This window comes from Haliotis rufescens, unplaced genomic scaffold, assembly GCF_023055435.1.
Source record: "Haliotis rufescens isolate VD_foot unplaced genomic scaffold, xgHalRufe1.0.p SCAF_67, whole genome shotgun sequence".
In the NCBI taxonomy this organism is placed as follows: Eukaryota; Metazoa; Mollusca; class Gastropoda; order Lepetellida; family Haliotidae; genus Haliotis; species Haliotis rufescens.
The window spans coordinates 1847077-1866309 of NW_025964358.1; the positions used below are offsets into that span (position 1 = coordinate 1847077).

The 19233-nt window shown below is 39.9% G+C and overlaps 1 protein-coding gene across 3 annotated transcripts in view; it reads right to left on the reverse strand.

Annotated features, from left to right (window-relative positions):
- Positions 1 to 12182: 12182 nt before the first annotated feature.
- LOC124116173 (choline-phosphate cytidylyltransferase B-like) overlaps positions 12183 to 19233 on the reverse strand; it is a 38011-nt gene continuing 30960 nt past the window's right edge. For all 3 annotated transcript variants that reach the window (XM_048387144.1, XM_048387145.1, XM_048387143.1), the window contains exons 7-9: positions 17793 to 17931; positions 15534 to 15722; positions 12183 to 14491 (exon numbers count right to left, since the gene is read on the reverse strand). In XM_048387144.1, coding sequence (XP_048243101.1) covers positions 14315 to 14491; positions 15534 to 15722; positions 17793 to 17931 — 505 coding nt within the window. In that variant the 3' untranslated portion in view covers positions 12183 to 14314. The remainder of the gene's footprint in view (positions 14492 to 15533; positions 15723 to 17792; positions 17932 to 19233) is intronic.

The window sequence follows — 19233 nt, forward strand, 5'->3', positions numbered from 1 at the left end:
TTGGTGGAAAAATCTGAGGAAAACTTTTAATATTTTTCCAATAAATTCCAGCAAGAATATCAAATCGTCGGTCTCTGTTGATTTCTTAACAATACATTTAAATATCATAAAGTTGACTAAAGCAAGGTTTTACTTTTCATCACACCCCAAATGAACAGAGGACAGGCTTCTAACAAGAGGCCACCTCTATGGTATTGGAGGAAAATCTATCACTGGCTTCTGCTCTTCATAGGGGAAATACTGCGAGTCCAATATCTAAATTTGTAAGAAAGTTGTGCAATTTGTTTTCAAGTGGTACTGAAAGACAGATAAGGCAATTGTATATATATCATACAAAGCAAGGCATTATACAGCACATTGGCATTCCCCAGCTGATATAAACTATATTGTCATCACAGCATTGAACACACCAATACATTATAGCTTGGATGATCATTTCCCTTACATTTCCCGTTTGCGGGAGAATGTTTAAGACATAATGCCTTTTTTTAAATTTCTTGGTTTACGGTTTCTAGTTTTTCCAAAATAAATAAGAATGACTGGGTTGATTTTAAGTTAATAGTCTCAAAGTTTAAGACATAATGACTTTTTTTAAATTTCTTGGTTTACGGTTTCTAGTTTTTCCAAAACAATAAGGACAGTGGTCAAAATAAAACATATTTTCCAGGTCAAATCCAAAATGCAGGAAGCAAATAAAATAAATAAGAATGACTGGGTTGATTTTAAGTTAATAGTCTCAAAGTTTAAGACATAATGACTTTTTTTAAATTTCTTGGTTTACGGTTTCTAGTTTTTCCAAAACAATAAGGACAGTGGTCAAAATAAAACATGCTGCTTGTTTGAAAAAAATATTTTAAAAAACAACAACACAGTTTTGTTAACTATTTAGTTCCACTGAAAATTAGTGAACAGAATTGAATGGGAGAAAAAGAATTGCCACATTTTGGGTTTGTGATCTGTAAACCAAGAAATATTAAAAAAAAACATGTACATGTATTTTTATTGTTTTGGACAGAGACACATAACAAAGTTCATTAAAGCAACACTTGGTATTTTTATGGAAAAGCATCAACTTGATAATAAAGTATCACTCCACGAAGGGAAATGTTGAACTGGTACAATCTTTTCACCAAAGTTGTGTCATTTCAAGCTTTTTGTTCATTGGTGTTGAATGAACAAAGTCATAATTTGTGACATGGGTTTAATATTACCATGAACAATGTTTCAGTGTTATGACTGTGTGTCAACTTAATGGGAAGATAGTGAGGACAGTCTGAGACGTTTACCATCCATGCTGTCAAACCAGGAATCACAAACGGGGCGAATCTAGGATTCAAACCTACGCTGATAGGATTCTGGCATTTCAAAGGGATGTAACTAAGTAGTGTTCGTGGACGAAGTAATTTAAGTACTTTTCTCATGCGTTTGTTGTTATTCCATAAATTCACTTAATTCTTTTTTGGGTGAAAATAATGCCAGACAATTTTGGTTTCATATTTTACATATTTTCCAGGTCAAATCCAAAATGCAGGAAGCAAATAAAATAAATAAGAATGACTGGGTTGATTTTAAGTTAATAGTCTCAAAAAAACTCTTGAAAAATGTGAAAAGGTGTCATATTTCAAATAGGCTTTTTTCTTGTCTGGGAACATTTAGTGCAGTCTTTTCATTAAAAGAATTTTTTCTGGTCTCATCACATAGACAAATTGCACAATCTTTCATAAACTGAATAATACCATAATAACAAAATAATACATTAATTAACAGAATAAATAAAAGGATAATCTAAAATCATTTGATACCCCAATAAAATGTTGAAAGCAGCAATGATATTGCGATAAATATTTGTACAATGACCCTGGCAAGAGCAATGTAAAATAAGATGAAAGCCCAACTACACACCAGCCATGGTATAAGTATGTCAGTATGTACATCTCTTATGCAAGGGGAGATAACTCTGATCTGTCCCCAACTAAACTGCTTGACATACAACAGCTTGTAATGGAAGTACTAAAATGTCATAGAAATTATTCAGACTACAAATCTAGAAGTCTTGGTTGTCATGTACACCACAATAATGATCCTGAATAAAAGCATAATATGTCTGCCTTGTAAAAGGTGTTGAAACAAACTGCTATAGAACTGGTTTCTAGATCACTATTCACTGAAGCAGACGGGTTGATTTTTATAGCCTTGAGTCATCAGATTGTGAATTTTACATTATTTTTACATCATGAACTTGTGAAATTAACCATGAGATGATTTAGAACGGTATTTCAATGTCATATCATAATTGATGCTAATATGGGATTCGAACCAACGATCAGAGGATCTTGACAGCCAAGGGACATAACTCTGCATAGCAATTGACAGCACCCTTGCGAACCCAGGTCCCAAATGGCATAGAGACATGTTTGAGGAAGATCACACATTAGCTTTTCAAAATTTATATTTCAAGTGACTCTCAAACCAGGACAAATGTAGGCTTTCATGGAATATCATTACAAATAAATTATGAAAAGCTGAAGCATATCATTGAGATACATTTATCACAAATCTAAGTAGGTCCAGGTTACCATTATTTTTAATTAAAGATGCTACATAAATTTTAACAAAACAAGCAGATTACACTTTACATGGCTTGAAACCTAATTCTAATCTTTCTACATGTATATGTAAGTGGTATTAAGTTTCGATCTCTACAGTAACCACAATAGAGACATGAAATTGAATCAAGGCAGCATGTTCTTGTAACCATGGCTACCATGGTTACAGAAGGAACGACAGGGCACTTGCTCACTCACCAAAACATTCCCCACCATGTTGAAGACATTCTTCTGGTGAGTGGCTATTTGTCAGTTCCGACAGTTTGCCAGTAATCAGTATTCAGGGGACTGCTATTATCCCTGGAATGGTCATGGAAATATTACTGGGCACTTCCTCATTCACCAGGGACTATCGCTGAAAGGGTCTTATATTGTCTAGTACCTAAACAGAATTATGCAAACGAAATAACTTTAAACTATTTCAAGATACCACAAAGGTTATTATTTTATATTTGTTGGATCAACCCTATTTTCTTAAAAAATACCTCAGATCAGAAATTGACACTTTTTGAATCACCTGGACACCGACCCATGCAAACATATTTTGTGATTATTCAATATTTTCTTTTTTTCAACAACTGTAACACAATGCTGAATTTGACATTAATATGTCTCTAAATCCATCACAGCCTATCTTGTGTAGAATAAATCTAGAGGTCTGCCTCCTGTCCTTAAAGCGCAGGCTTTGATGAGATTACCTCCCTTGGTCTTCAATTCGCACACTTAGAGTTTGAAAATCAAATCAAAGGTAAGTGTTGCGACTCATGTTTCTTTCTGTGTTTGTTGTCTTCTCTACTCAACTTTTATATCTTTGAAAAATATATGTGATCCAACAAATAAAGAAGCCTTAAGAGCTGTATGAGATAGCAGTTACTGCATCGTGTAAACATAACTGTTTCCAACACAAACTGCAGCTGACAATAACATTCTGCCCTGATACAGGGAATGGATAATAACTTGCACCAACTATATATCCTACTCCACTTGGGGGCACGGGTGGCCCTGTTGTCTAAGGTGCCGCGATTTGCCGTGCAGAGTTACTTCCCTTGGGCACGCCAGAAACCTATGATTGTGGGTTTGAATCCCGGTTCGTCCCAATTGTTTCTAGGTTTGTCAGCACCATACCCGTGCTCGTGGGTTTCACCGAAGTGGTAAAAGTCCGAAACCTGCATCACTTCGGGCTTTCCTCCCACATTAAGCTGACACGCCGTGATATTACTGGAATACTGTTAAAAGCGGTGTTAAACCCAACTCACTCTTACTCCACTTTTCATAGGGATCTTTCTATGATACACACAACTGATTCTCATAATATGTCAAGTGTATATTTAAATAGAATTACAGATCTGATTATCTCTCTTTATATATGTAAATATATATATACCCTTTTCTACCTGAAAAGATATTGATACTACAGTCTTGCAAGAGTGATGGCAACTAACAATGAAATCCAATGCATATATTCTAAAATATCTCAAAATGAAAAATATGTTATTGTTATGGCAAAAAACAAATATTAGCAAAAAATTTTATAATATTATTCATACCTATATACAACATAGGTAGCACGGAATGAAATACCTCTGGCGATGCACAACGGGAAAGTCACACCTATAACCACCGGTAAGTACATTTTCTCCTGTTTTTTTCAGAGACGTCACATACATTTCAAGTCATGGAAGAAGGCAAAGTCTGTAGGTCCAGCACTACGTGACAGACACTCTGGTTTACTTTGAAACAACAACATTCAAATGTTGGTAATCCCATTTGCATATCCTATCTTCCACCCAAATAAAACATTCTCATTCATCAAGTGAGCATTGAACAAAACTGGTAGGTTTTAATATGTTTATTATTAGATTTCATCCAAGCTGCCTCCCTACCCAATAGGGCTCGGATACTTGGGTACCCGGGTCGGGTGGGTACTGAGTAGGACCCGGGTACCCACAGGACTACCCGGACCCGTGGTTTGTCATGTGATAGATTGTTTAATGACAAAAAATATCTATGGTAACACTGCAAGTCACTAATGTGCACCTATTCCTTCCGATTTTTCATATGGTTGAATAAAGATATAACTTAATTCAACTTCAGTGTATGAATGACCAGATGGTTCTAAATACGTTTTGTCAGGGCTATGCTAAAGATGTTCCCAATCGGACATTTTGAGACATCTCCTGAGACCTACAGTGGGTATCCGAGTAGGGTCAGGTAATAGGGAGGTGGGTACCCGGGTAGTAAATTTGGACTCGTCCCAGCCCTACTACTCAACACCCACCTCACAACATCTTATTGTCCTCAAGTACCCACAGACAAAGCAAATCCGAAGTGTTGCTTGGTGTTTTGTTTGTTTGTGGTTTAATGCCGAACTCAGCAATATTCCAGCTATATGACCGAGGTCTGTAAATAATCGTGTCTTGACCAGACAATTCAGTGACTGATATCATGTGCATCGATCCACGCAATTGAGATACGACGAGATGCATCAACCAAGTCAGTGAGCCTGACCACCCGATCCCGTTAGTCGCTTCTTACGACAAGCATGGCCGCCTGGTGTTTTTACTTCATGTATAACAACACATATAGAGTCCTACTTAACTTTCATGCCTCATGTCAATCCCATCCATCAACAGCTAATGTATGCACAGATGATTGAACTTTTTGTTCATAGAAAAATAAAATATAAAAAATAAAATGCCACCTGCCTCACAATTTTGAAATATGGATGATAATCCATAATCAGTTTCTTGTGGCCTGAGATATGTGTTTCTTTTAAAAAGATTCCTGCGGAGTTTCACTTTCGGTAAAAACACATTGAAATAACCACCATTCTTCCATCTTCCTTTTACCTCTTCCTCATCACCATAGTCAACATTGATGGCTGATGAAACATGAGAACACATACCGTATTTAACCAGATAACTGCGTAACCCCCGATGACCTCCACCCTGTACAAATATAGCTAAATTTGAACCCTTCTTTCTGACAAACGAATCATGATTCAAGAGACTTCGTTCAAGTTTACATAAAACACAAAATAAGTCATCACACCAAAAGCTGAAAATTCACCATCCTGGATTATCCATGGTATCATATCTCCACTCCTTGACGACAACTAACCTTGATCCATTCAACGCCACAGCTTTGTTTTAAGATGGTGAACAGTATTCCAGTTACATCCCAGCATGTCAGCTTCATGTGGGAGGAAAGCCTGAAGTGATGCAGGTCTTAGACGTTTACCACTTCGGTGAAACCCACGAGCAGGGGTATACCTAGAAACATAATCAGGGTGACAAGGCATTCAAACCCATAAGCATAGGTTCCTGGCATGCCTAAGGGACACAACTCTATACAACTATACAACTAATTGCGGCACCATAGACGACTGTGAAACCTATACCCCAGCTTCTTTTTGAGTCCAATCCAAAATATGTGACACTCAAAATAGCCATCCAATCAAATTACAACAGGCGAGAGAGTTTCTGTGAGAAGGTAGTGATTAGTGATCTGGAAGATGTGACATAGCTTTCTCAATGAAGGTATGGTATGGTACTGAATGGATGCTGGATATTTATCTCAATAGAATGACAATAAAATACCCTGGATTATTGAGGATGAGAAGCCACTACCGAATTTAATCCACATTTGATTGAAATGTACAGGATGGTAACACTAATCTGAAGAGGGGAGACCTAGGTTGTAATAATACACTTCGTTGCGATACGATACACAATATGGTACACGATACGGTACACGATACGGTGCATGATCTACACTTGCCATGTTTAGAGTAACCAATCATCAAAGAGAGTGAATCTGTAAACAACCAAACCATATTTCAATCTCATAGATTTGAGTTAATTGATAAAACAGACCGCTTGTACATACCGATAGAAAGTAGTATCTAACGATTTATTTTCATGCAATTTTAATACATCGACTTTTATAAAAGTGCATCATTTTGTATTGATTCACGGCCTAAGATACTCGGATCATGGCACAGGGTATTGCGATGCAACAAACACTTAGTGAATGGCAACACGTCCAGAGACAAACTGTGGAAATCTAAAATAAGACCATTTCCATAGCACAAGTGCCACTCTTAATAGTCATAGAACATCATTGTTTCACATGCTATTTAAATACCCTGGCTGTTAATCGTATTAAAAAGATGCAATATACATAAATAGTTAAATACATATTCTAAAATGCTAATTTCACCTAAATATTGATAGTAAATAAGTTAAGGCCATTGGGATTGACTGCCACAAATGTAAATGAAAATCATTGCTCATCAGTTGTCTCACAATCACAACAATAATACCTGGAACAAGAAAGACAACCAATCAGAAACACCGTCCTGTCCCTCCAGCCAATCAAATGCTCAGGCCAGCTTTCTCCTGTCACTGATTGGCTGGTTATTCACCAACCTCATTCAAATCAGAACTTGACCCATGATGGAGGCATCCTCAGATTTTCATGTTGAGAGGTATCGTATGGGAGGGAAATATTTGATTTGAATGAGATTGGTTATTCAAGATAATTCTCTATGTGCATCACACTTGAGAGAGGCGAGTACATAGTGTTATTGTCTCAGTGGGATATGATGATGTATACAGCAATGTATTATGAAAATCGAGTGTGATTATGTACACAGAAGCACAGAATTATGTCTCAGTTGGATACACCTGATCGGAAGCTGACGAGGCCATATGAAGCAGAATCTTCATGAAAATCGTTTCAAATAACTTTATGTATAGTCAAATGACAAGCAAAATTTACAGCAAGTGAAATAGTTAATTTTGCCTTCATCACCAGCAAAATATGTTGTCAATACTCATAGATTTGTATACATTACGTTACTCCATCACTTGCGGATAGATACGTCCTAGTTTTGGTGCAGTCATATTTTTACCCAAAGAATCATTCCATGTCCTGGTTTCATCGGGACAGAGAAGCCATTGAGTGCTTAGATTATGCCAGCAATATTTTTTTGTGCCAACTATGCCATGGCCTAGTGAACTACATATTGCTTCACTATAAGGCAGCTGTAGGGTCCGCACAAAGACATTTAAAGATAAAGTTCACGTAAAATGTCGGTCTCATTTGACTCCGTCAGTTTTAAAATGCCTCATGTCATTAGCTGACTTAACATACCCAGACATACTTGTTGCTTGATGTTTGTTGTTTCACGCTGCACACAGCAATGTTCCAGCTATATGTAAGTAATCAAGTCCAGACCAGACAATCCAGTGATTGACAACATGAGCATCGATCCACGCAATTTGGATACGAGGACATGCATCAACCAAGTCAGCAAGCCTGACCACCCGATCCCGTTAGTCGCCTCTTATGACAAGCATAGTCCCCTTTACGACAAGCATGGGTTGCTGAAGACCTATTCTACCCCGGATCTTTATGGGTCGTATCACGATACACCAGCCGTAAATATTCCCAGGTGATGGCAGAACATAGTGTATAAACATATTGAAGATGCACAAAATAGGAAGTTACTGTTAATCCTCAATGAGGACGAGGTTCCTGTCCATCACCAGCAGACTTGTATAAAGGGGGAGATACCAACTGCTAAATGCGGCGTAAAACCAAATTCACTCAATCATTATAGAGGGGGCCTATATCCAATTATCATCTCCTTGTAATTTCAAATTTAAAGTTTTTTCAATATTTACAAAAATAGAAATATCAAGGCAAAGATGAATTCTGCATGTTTTTTACACTAGGTCTGTTTGTGACTAGCCTCTATGAATGATTGACGGAAATGATTCAGTGATTGATGATAATGATCTTATGATTGACAAATGCTTCAGGATACCAACAACAGTTAATCAAGCATCTTAGTGACAACATCCAAATGCTACATTGGTAGTCGCTGCTATAAATAGGACAAAAGGGTCACATGTACCAAACTCATTGCACAATCTGATGACAAAAATCATTCAACCGCATACAAAAAAATGTTATGACTAAAATCACACTCACCCCTAACACATGTACATCTCAAAATTCAAGACAAATCACAGAAAGTCTTCACATATTTTTCTCCATATTATTACCTGACCAAAAGAATCAGAGCACTCATAACCCTGTCATGACTCGCTTCATACTGTCAGCAGTCCTTTACCAAGTACTGCCTCAAAGTTTAGGCCATGACCAAGTTTTCTTTTGTTTTAAAGATTAACTTGCCTTAAATTTTGTTGTTTTTATTGAATACATAAATATATATATAAATATACAGTCTCAGGTTTTGGGCCGCCTGGTCTCCGTCAGGCACTCTCTTTCGGCTTAGCATTACTCTTGAATAATGTAGTGCTAACCCAAAGGAGTGCCTGAAGAAGGCCGGAAGCTTGACTCCATGTATATTTAAATTTTATCTTTCTATATGGGATTAAACACAAAAGAAGACTTTATTAAGATCGATTTAGATCTATGGACTTCAGTTCCTTTATTCTTTCAATGTGATGTTTTGGTACAGATGCTGGTACCTCTATCAAGTGTTGATGATGCTGACTGACACGTCTTGAAGACCATGTACTTAAACTTAAAGATAGTTTTTATTTATATTATTTGAGATCTTTTTTAACAACTAACACATAGAGGCATTCTCAACATAATATCTGGAATCCTTATTATCAACTCATTTTTCCATCTTATGGACCTCAGTGAGTGAGCTTGTGAGGCTTCTACATCATTTTGAAAAATATTTCAGTTTATAAATCACGGTGTGTCAGCTTAATGTGGGAGGAAATCCCAAAGTGATGCAGGTCTTCGCCGTTACCACTTTGGTGAAACCCACAAGGTATGGTGCTGACAAACCTAGAAACAAAATCAGGACAAATCTGGGAATCAAATCCTGGTGTATAGGATTATGGAAATAGGCACCATAGGCAACTGAGATGAAGTCCCAGCCTCAATCATCATCTGAACAATTCCATGTCCACCTGAACCTCACTACCATCCAGGTCCCCGTTCCTCAAAGCGATCGTAGCACTACGACTGTCGTAAGTCTATGTTAAGGTATGGAGTTACGATCATCTTTGCACTACGACTGCCGTAAGTCTATGTTAAGGTATGGGAGTTACGATCATCTTTGCACTACGACTGTCGTAAGTCTATGTTAAGGTATGGAGTTACGATCATCTTTGCACTACAACTGTCGTAAGTCTATGTTAAGGTATGGGAGTTACGATCATCTTTGCACTACGACTGTCGAAAGTCTATGTTAAGGTATGGAGGTACGATCATCTTTGCACTACAACTGTCGTAAGTCTATGTTAAGGTATGGGAGTTACGATCATCTTTGCACTACAACTGTCGTAAGTCTATGTTAAGGTATGGGAGTTACGATCATCTTTGCACTACGACTGTCGTAAGTCTATGTTAAGGTATGGAGTTACGATCATCTTTGCACTACAACTGTCGTAAGTCTATGTTAAGGTATGGGAGTTACGATCATCTTTGCACTACAACTGTCGTAAGTCTATGTTAAGGTATGGAGTTACGATCATCTTTTCACTACAACTGTCGTAAGTCTATGTTAAGGTATGGGAGTTACGATCATCTTTGCACTGCAACTGTCCTAAGTCTATGTTAAGGTATGGAGTTATGATCATCTTTGCACTACAACTGTCGTAAGTCTATGTTAAGGTATGGGAGTTATGAGCATCTTTGCACTACGACTGTCGTAAGTCTATGTTAAGGTATGGGAGTTACGAGCATCTTTGCACTACGACTGTCGTAAGTCTATGTTAAGGTATGGGAGTTACGAGCATCTTTGCACTACGACTGTCGTAAGTCTATGTTAAGGTATGGAGTTACGATCATCTTTGCACTACGACTGTCGTAAGTCTATGTTAAGGTATGGAGTTACGATCATCTTTGCACTACGACTGTCGTAAGTCTATGTTAAGGTATGGGAGTTACGATCATCTTTGCACTACGACTGTCGTAAGTCTATGTTAAGGTATGGGAGTTACGATCATCTTTGCACTACAACTGTCGTAAGTCTATGTTAAGGTATGGAGTTACGATCATCTTTGCACTACGACTGTCGTAAGTCTATGTTAAGGTATGGAGTTACGATCATCTTTGCACTACGACTGTCGTAAGTCTATGTTAAGGTATGGGAGTTACGATCATCTGTGCACTACGACTGTCGTAAGTCTATGTTAAGGTATGGGAGTTACGATCATCTTTGCAGTACGACTGTCGTAAGTCTATGTTAAGGTATGGGAGTTACGAGCATCTTTGCACTACGACTGTCGTAAGTCTATGTTAAGGTATGGGAGTTACGATCATCTTTGCACTACGACTGTCGTAAGTCTATGTTAAGGTATGGGAGTTACGATCATCTTTGCACTACGACTGTCGTAAGTCTATGTTAAGGTATGGGAGTTACGATCATCTTTGCACTACGACTGTCGTAAGTCTATGTTAAGGTATGGGAGTTACGATCATCTTTGCACTACGACTGTCGTAAGTCTATGTTAAGGTATGGGAGTTACGATCATCTTTGCACTACGACTGTCGTAAGTCTATGTTAAGGTATGGGAGTTACGATCATCTTTGCACTACGACTGTCGTAAGTCTATGTTAAGGTATGGGAGTTACGATCATCTTTGCACTACGACTGCCGTAAGTCTATGTTAAGGTATGGAGTTACGATCATCTTTGCACTACGATTGCTTTGTGGAACAGGGCCCTGGAAACGTTTTCCCAAAAATATGACATTAAACTTGGCCTGGCCTTGATTCAAGACAAAAAACAAACACAACAAACCATGCACACACACAATACTTGCTCTCGGTTAAGATAAATAAAAAATTAAACATAATTTTCACAATATATGCTCTTTTCCCAGTCATAGGACAAATCAACATTGATATCATTCATAAAAAGTATATATAGCCCCTTAAAAAAGTACAATAGAAAATGTACCTCAAAACTACTTGGTTACCTTGGTAACACGATGAAGTGATTGTTACACATGCCCTCTTTTTTTATAGCATGTGTCCATCAAAATCAGAATATAGCTTCTGGTGATAACCTGACTCTTGCAGATGCAGTATTCTGTCATCACTACAGTGCCCCTTCTCTTCTTGAATAAATAGCAAACAGTTCCATTATTTTCATTCTGAGAAAAATCAATAAAAATCTTTAGGTGTTTCTTTTAAATTTTACTATCACTGTATTTGCTGCCCTCTCTGTAAAGTGGGACCAATCCAAGTCTATATTCAGGAATAATACTACTAGTGCATGTGTTGTCCATTGTTTGGGCTGGTTTATTCTTGTAACGACCTGCAAGTGCAATGTGCCAAAGTTGGACGAATCAATTCGGACAAGGAAGGAGCAAGTCTTTACAGTTCTGCCATCTTCCTGAGTTACCTGACTTCCAGTTTCCACCCTTGCCGAACTAGCTTGGAAATTCTTTGCTCAATCGTAGCACCACCAGTGGTTATGTCCCTTCAACATCCCCCCTACTAACCAATCAGATTCCATCTCTCATATCACTTGCATTTGCCTCAAACAAAATGGCAGCGCTCAGTCAAAACGATCTCATCGATGATAAAGAGGTTTATTGCAATAAAAGGGGCTTTACCTCGCGAATGCATCATATCACTTGAGCATCTTGATTAAAAACATTAAAAGTTTTGGAAAATATGTGTCGATGCCCAGTTGATGGTACAGATGCTCTGCAAATCCTGCAGTCGACCAAATTCGGCACAGCAGTTGCCATGTTGTTTATTAATCGCATGTCGATATCGTTACAGGATTTTGATTGGACTATGCATAGACCCATTGTCCAGCCAAAATATAACTCCATAATTCAATTCTAGTTTGGCAAAGATGGAAACTGATGTTTTAAAGTCAGTTAACTCACCTGCCTCGGGAAGATGGGTTCTGCATCCTGATTTAACTTCATTACGCTTGTGGCCCACATGGTATAAGTTGGTTTAGCACCCTCCTCAAGGATGATATGGACTTCAACACCCGAGTTGTCAGCCTAGAGCGTTGAAGTTCATATCACCCGCTCACGTATACATAAAACATATCAGATAATCAGAGAATATACCCTGCATGAAAATATTCTATTATGCCAAACCTTAAATGAATATTCTCCTGGTACACCTTCACACAAAATACCAAACTCCAATCTCAACCATCCCTGATAATCCAGTTTATCATACTTCCATGTCAGAATGATGAGATCTGATTGGTTCACGTGATCTTGATAAAATACTAGTTATCCTGCCGTGGAGGGAAATAAATAAGCGGGAGAATAAATCCCTTATACCCCACCACGAAGAAGACAGCCTGCACGTGGATTTCTAAGAGATGATAGTGTTTCATTGTTACAGTACTACATCTCCATTCGTCAATATAGTTTCGCCATAATAATTTCGTTATTCAAATGATCTGACACTAAAACAAGCTGTCCAATAAAATTATGTGTAGAAACTCTATGTGAAATTAGTGGTAATAGAGATATAATAATGGAGCTATAATTTTCCCTGGATCATCGAGGATGGGTGACAACAACCTTAGGCTGTATTAGCAAAGAAAAAAAAGTTGGCTTACATAAAAAAAAATTCTTAAAAATTTACCCACGAATATCTTTGTGAAAGAGTATCCTGTGTGTTTCAAAAGTGGGGACAGCACCAGCCATTTAATGTATAGAAATGGGGTCCAATATGGACCAATAAACTATTGTGCTCCTTAGGAATGTATTTGTAGCAATGGCATTCTTCAAATACCAGTCCATTTTTTCATTGGAATAATTCCCTTAATATACATACATAAATAATGACAAAATGTTTTACTACCTTCCGATTATTCCTTTCACTCATTTATAGAGTGGCTGTCAATCTCTCTGTGTGAGGAGTTACCTCCCTTCCTAACACAACTAGTAAAAGATTGTGATTGGTTAACTACATAAGAAGCCACAAATTCCTACGCTATTAGGTTCCCTGTTGATCTTGTCCTTGGGATTTGTGTCAAGTGAACAGCAAGACACTTTCGCCAAAATTTGTGAGGATGCATATCTATCAGAGTTTACGAGGATGCATATCTATCAGGGATTACGAGGATGCGTATCTATCAGGGATAACGAGGATGCGTATCTATCAGAGTTTACAAGGATGCATATCTAGCAGGAATAGCGAGGATGCACATCTATCCGGGATTACGAGGATGCGTATCTATCAGAGTTTAGGAGGATGCACATCTATCAGACATAATAACATAATATGACATAATGATGAAACGTTACCTGACCAATGACATAATTCATCAGTGCAGTCAATGACAATGAAATTATTCACATGGTTATGACAAACTGTCTCTGGGTCACGAAGGTCATGAAAAGGTGCTTGGATTTAGTCACGACAATCAACTTACTCAGGTATTTCATGCAATAGCAGAAACTGTAGCCAATGCACGTCACTGTTATACTGGTTACCATAGTAACAATACACATAGCTCAGCCATGTCTCATGACATGAGAAATACTAAGGGATATTTCCTGAATATCCATTTAATATTGCAATGACAAAAATGTTATAAATGTTGTCTTCTTCATATCAATTATATACCATGTGGCCATTTCAGAAGTTTGGTGAATCAAAATTTTTTACATTCTTTCAGGGGGTAATTTCACAAATCAGTTTCAAAATTCATAAGGCAACAACTTCTTATAAGTCTTCATCCTCAATTTCTTCAAATCTCAGCTCCGGTGAGAAGCGCCCTCTCTTGGTGGGTGGGCTGGAAGGTTCACTGGAGGACGGAGACGGTGAGTCATCGCGAGATGGACTTGATGTGGGGGACATCGCTCGCCCGATCCGGATCTTGCTCTCTTGAAACCAGCTGCTCTGTGACAGTGAACATTATCAGAGTGAGTGAGTGGTGCAAAGTAATTCTCAGTAGCGTAACTTGGGATATCACAGCTGCCAACTTTCCCAAATTAGTATAATAATAAGTATATTGTTACAATTCTCTGGTCAGGACACCAATGCCGGACAATGTAGGTGATTCCCCATCTCCCTAAAACAGACAATAGTCAACCTCCACCTCCCCCAGAATATCCAACGGCCAACCTCCACCTCCCCCAGAATATCCAATGGTCAGCCTCCATCTCCCCAAGAATATCCAATGGCCAACCTCCACCTCCCCCAGAATATCCAATGGCCAACCTCCACCTCCCCAAGAATATCCAATGGTCAGCCTTCATCTCCCCAAGAATATCCAATGGCCAACCTCCACCTCCCCAAGAATATCCAATGGTCAGCCTCCACCTCCCCAAGAATATCCAATGGCCAACCTCCATCTCCCCTAGAATATCCAATGGTCAGCCTCCACCTTCCCTAGAATATACAATGGCCAACCTCCACCTCCCCATGAATATCCAATGGTCAGCCTCCACCTCCCCTAGAATATCCAATGGTCAGCCTCCACCTCCCCAAGAATATCCAATGGTCAGCCTCCACCTCCCCTAGAATATCCAATGGTCAGCCTCCATCTCCCCAAGAATATCCAATGGCCAACCTCCATCTCCCCAAGAATATCCAATGGCCAACCTCCACCTCCCCAAGAATATCCAATGGTCAGCCTCCACCTCCCCAAGAATATCCAATGGCCAACCTCCATCTCCCCAAGAATATCCAATGGTCAGCCTCCACCTTCCCTAGAATATACAATGGCCAACCTCCACCTCCCCAAGAATATCCAATGGTCAGCCTCCACCTCCCCAAGAATATCCAATGGTCAGCCTCCACCTCCCCAAGAATATCCAATGGTCAGCCTCCACCTCCCCTAGAATATCCAATGGTCAGCCTCCACCTCCCCTAGAATATTTAATGCGTCAACCTCCACCTCCCCATGAGTATCCACCTGTCCAGGTCACTGTATTCTTACCAGTTTCCCATTGTTGCCGAACATGTCGAGAAAGCTGCCGATGAACTCCTTCGATTTCTCCTCCCACTTGTGGATGAGCTCATTGCCCTTGTCGACAGACTCCTTCCATTTGTCATAGAACTCCTTCCCCTTCTCTTTCACCTTCTCCCCCATCTTCTCATAGTTAGCCTTGAAGATGATACGCTTCTCCTGAAGCACAAGACTGTCAGGTCACCAGAGATTCATTTGTTTAGTCCATTAAACCTTATTGGTGAAACTACAACCTACCATATTTTCTTGAGTATAGTGCACACTTTTTAAAAAAAAAAACACAGCTGTGTAGAACCGCTGCGCATTATACATGCAAAAACGAGTTTTGATGTTTTTTCCCCCAACGGAAAGACATTACCGTGAGCACGTAACACTGGAAATACCATGTCAACAAATCCATACTGAAGTACGCAAATTAATCATGTAATTACACAGTCTGGCTATAAAAAGTGTTCTTTGTATGTCTGGACTACAACCTACCTTCACGAAGCTGATGTCCAGCTCCTTGGCTGTGATGTGGGACTACAACCTACCTTCATGAAGCTGATGTTCAGCTCCTTGGCTGTGATGTGAGACTACAACCTACCTTCATGAAGCTGATGTCCAGCTCCTTGGCTGTGATGTGGGACTACAACCTACCTTCATGAAGCTGATGTTCAGCTCCTTGGCTGTGATGTGAGACTACAACCTACCTTCATGAAGCTGATGTTCAGCTCCTTGGCTGTGTTGTGAGACTACAACCTACCTTCATGAAGCCGATGTTCAGCTCCTTGGCTGTGATGTGAGACTACAACCTACCTTCATGAAGCCGATGTTCAGCTCCTTGGCTGTGATGTGAGACTACAACCTACCTTCATGAAGCTGATGTTCAGCTCCTTGGCTGTGATGTGAGACTACAACCTATCTTCATGAAGCCGATGTTCAGCTCCTTGGCTGTGATGTGAGACTACAACCTATCTTCATGAAGCTGATGTTCAGCTCCTTGGCTGTGATGTGAGACTACAACCTACCTTCATGAAGCTGATGTTCAGCTCCTTGGCTGTGATGTGAGACTACAACCTACCTTCATGAAGCTGATGTTCAGCTCCTTGGCTGTGTTGTGAGACTACAACCTACCTTCATGAAGCTGATGTCCAGCTCCTTGGCTGTGATGTGAGACTACAACCTATCTTCATGAAGCTGATGTTCAGCTCCTTGGCTGTGATGTGAGACTACAACCTACCTTCATGAAGCTGATGTTCAGCTCCTTGGCTGTGATGTGAGACTACAACCTACCTTCATGAAGCTGATGTTCAGCTCCTTGGCTGTGTTGTGAGACTACAACCTACCTTCATGAAGCCGATGTTCAGCTCCTTGGCTGTGATGTGAGACTACAACCTACCTTCATGAAGCCGATGTTCAGCTCCTTGGCTGTGATGTGAGACTACAACCTACCTTCATGAAGCTGATGTTCAGCTCCTTGGCTGTGATGTGAGACTACAACCTACCTTCATGAAGCCGATGTTCAGCTCCTTGGCTGTGATGTGAGACTACAACCTACCTTCATGAAGCTGATGTTCAGCTCCTTGGCTGTGATGTGAGACTACAACCTACCTTCATGAAGCCGATGTTCAGCTCCTTGGCTGTGATGTGAGACTACAACCTACCTTCATGAAGCTGATGTTCAGCTCCTTGGCTGTGATGTGAGACTACAACCTACCTTCATGAAGCTGATGTTCAGCTCCTTGGCTGTGATGTGAGACTACAACCTATCTTCATGAAGCCGATGTTCAGCTCCTTGGCTGTGATGTGAGACTACAACCTACCTTCATGAAGCCGATGTTCAGCTCCTTGGCTGTGATGTGAGACTACAACCTACCTTCATGAAGCTGATGTTCAGCTCCTTGGCTGTGATGTGAGACTACAACCTACCTTCATGAAGCTGATGTTCAGCTCCTTGGCTGTGATGTGAGACTACAACCTACCTTCATGAAGCTGATGTTCAGCTCCTTGGCTGTGATGTGAGACTACAACCTACCTTCATGAAGCTGATGTTCAGCTCCTTGGCTGTGATGTGAGACTACAACCTATCTTCATGAAGCCGATGTTCAGCTCCTTGGCTGTGATGTGAGACTACAACCTACCTTCATGAAGCCGATGTTCAGCTCCTTGGCTGTGATGTGAGACTACAACCTACCTTCATGAAGCTGATGTTCAGCTCCTTGGCTGTGATGTGAGACTACAACCTACCTTCATGAAGCCGATGTTCAGCTCCTTGGCTGTGTATCCTCTCTGGAGATTTCTCCTCACATACATGTCATAGTCCTTGATGATTCTCGCAATCACATCAGTTGTGGAGATCCCTTCCGTCCTCTCTGTAGCCAGGAACCTAGGATACACAGTGAGTGGGGTTCTACATCGGTCTGAACATTATATCAATTACATAACTGCAACGTCATTTTGGTTTGCTTCTAGAAGTTTTGACTCTTGGGACCCCAAAATCCTTTCGCCTTGACTTTCATGCTTCATTTTGAACACTGTAACCATGGTAACTGTATCACAACATGGGAGGAGAGTCTGATGGACCACACAAACTAGTGATAGATATCATGAGTACCATCCCTGTTGGGGTACAATGACAATGACTACCCAATCCATCTACGGCAAGCATAGATTGCTGCATCTTCCCGAGGCAAGTGAGTTGACTGACTATAAAAGTCCAGTTTCCACACTTGCCGAACTAGGCTGGTATTATGGAGTTACATTTTGGCTGGACTAATGAGTCTATGCATAGTCCAATCAAAATTGCGTAACAAAATCGAAATCCAGTTCGTAAACTGTCATGCAGATTTCGGTCGATTGGAGGATTTGCAAAACCTGTGCACCGCCAACTCGTTGTCAACAGATATTTTCTAAATCTTTTCATGTTTTTAATCAAGGTGCTAACATGATTTGATGCACTTCGCAGTGTAAGACTCATTTTATCACAATACATAGATCTTGCTTATCGATCAGATAGTCTTGACTGGGCGTCGCTGTTTTGTTTGAAGCAAATGCAAGTGATACGAGAGGTGGACTCTGATTGATCCATAGGAGAGGCTTAGAAGGGACATAACTGGTAATAGCCACTGGTGGCGCTACGATCGAGCCCAGTAATTCCAGCCAAGATCGGCAAGCGTGGAAACTGGACTTTTAAAGTCAGTTAACTCTCTTGCCACGGGAAGATGAGATTGCTGGGGACTTATTCTGACACAGCATCCCTGCAGGAGTCTCAAGCAAGTCCACAAACAGTGAGTTGTTCTTCAGATCTACCAATGAAAACTGACAGGCTGCAATCAAAAACTGTCCTATTGTCTCAATCTCATTAAAATCAGATCTTAGTTCTCGCTACCGCTAAATAAAGATCTCAGGACATCCCATTAGGGGCCATGTCAGAACGACCTTTCATCTGACCAATCAGAGTGTCGTTTACCAGATCATGAAAGTGACAGTCGGGACGCGATTTCTAATCATGCAACCTCGAAAACTTTAACACGGGGTATTCTTATCGATAGTTACGCGTTTAAAGACTGAATCCATACAATACATCTTCCCGAGGCAAGAGAGTTAACTGACTTAAAAAGTCCAGTTTCCACCCTTGCCGAACTAGGCTGGAATTACTTGGCTCGATCGTAGCGCCACCAGTGGCTAT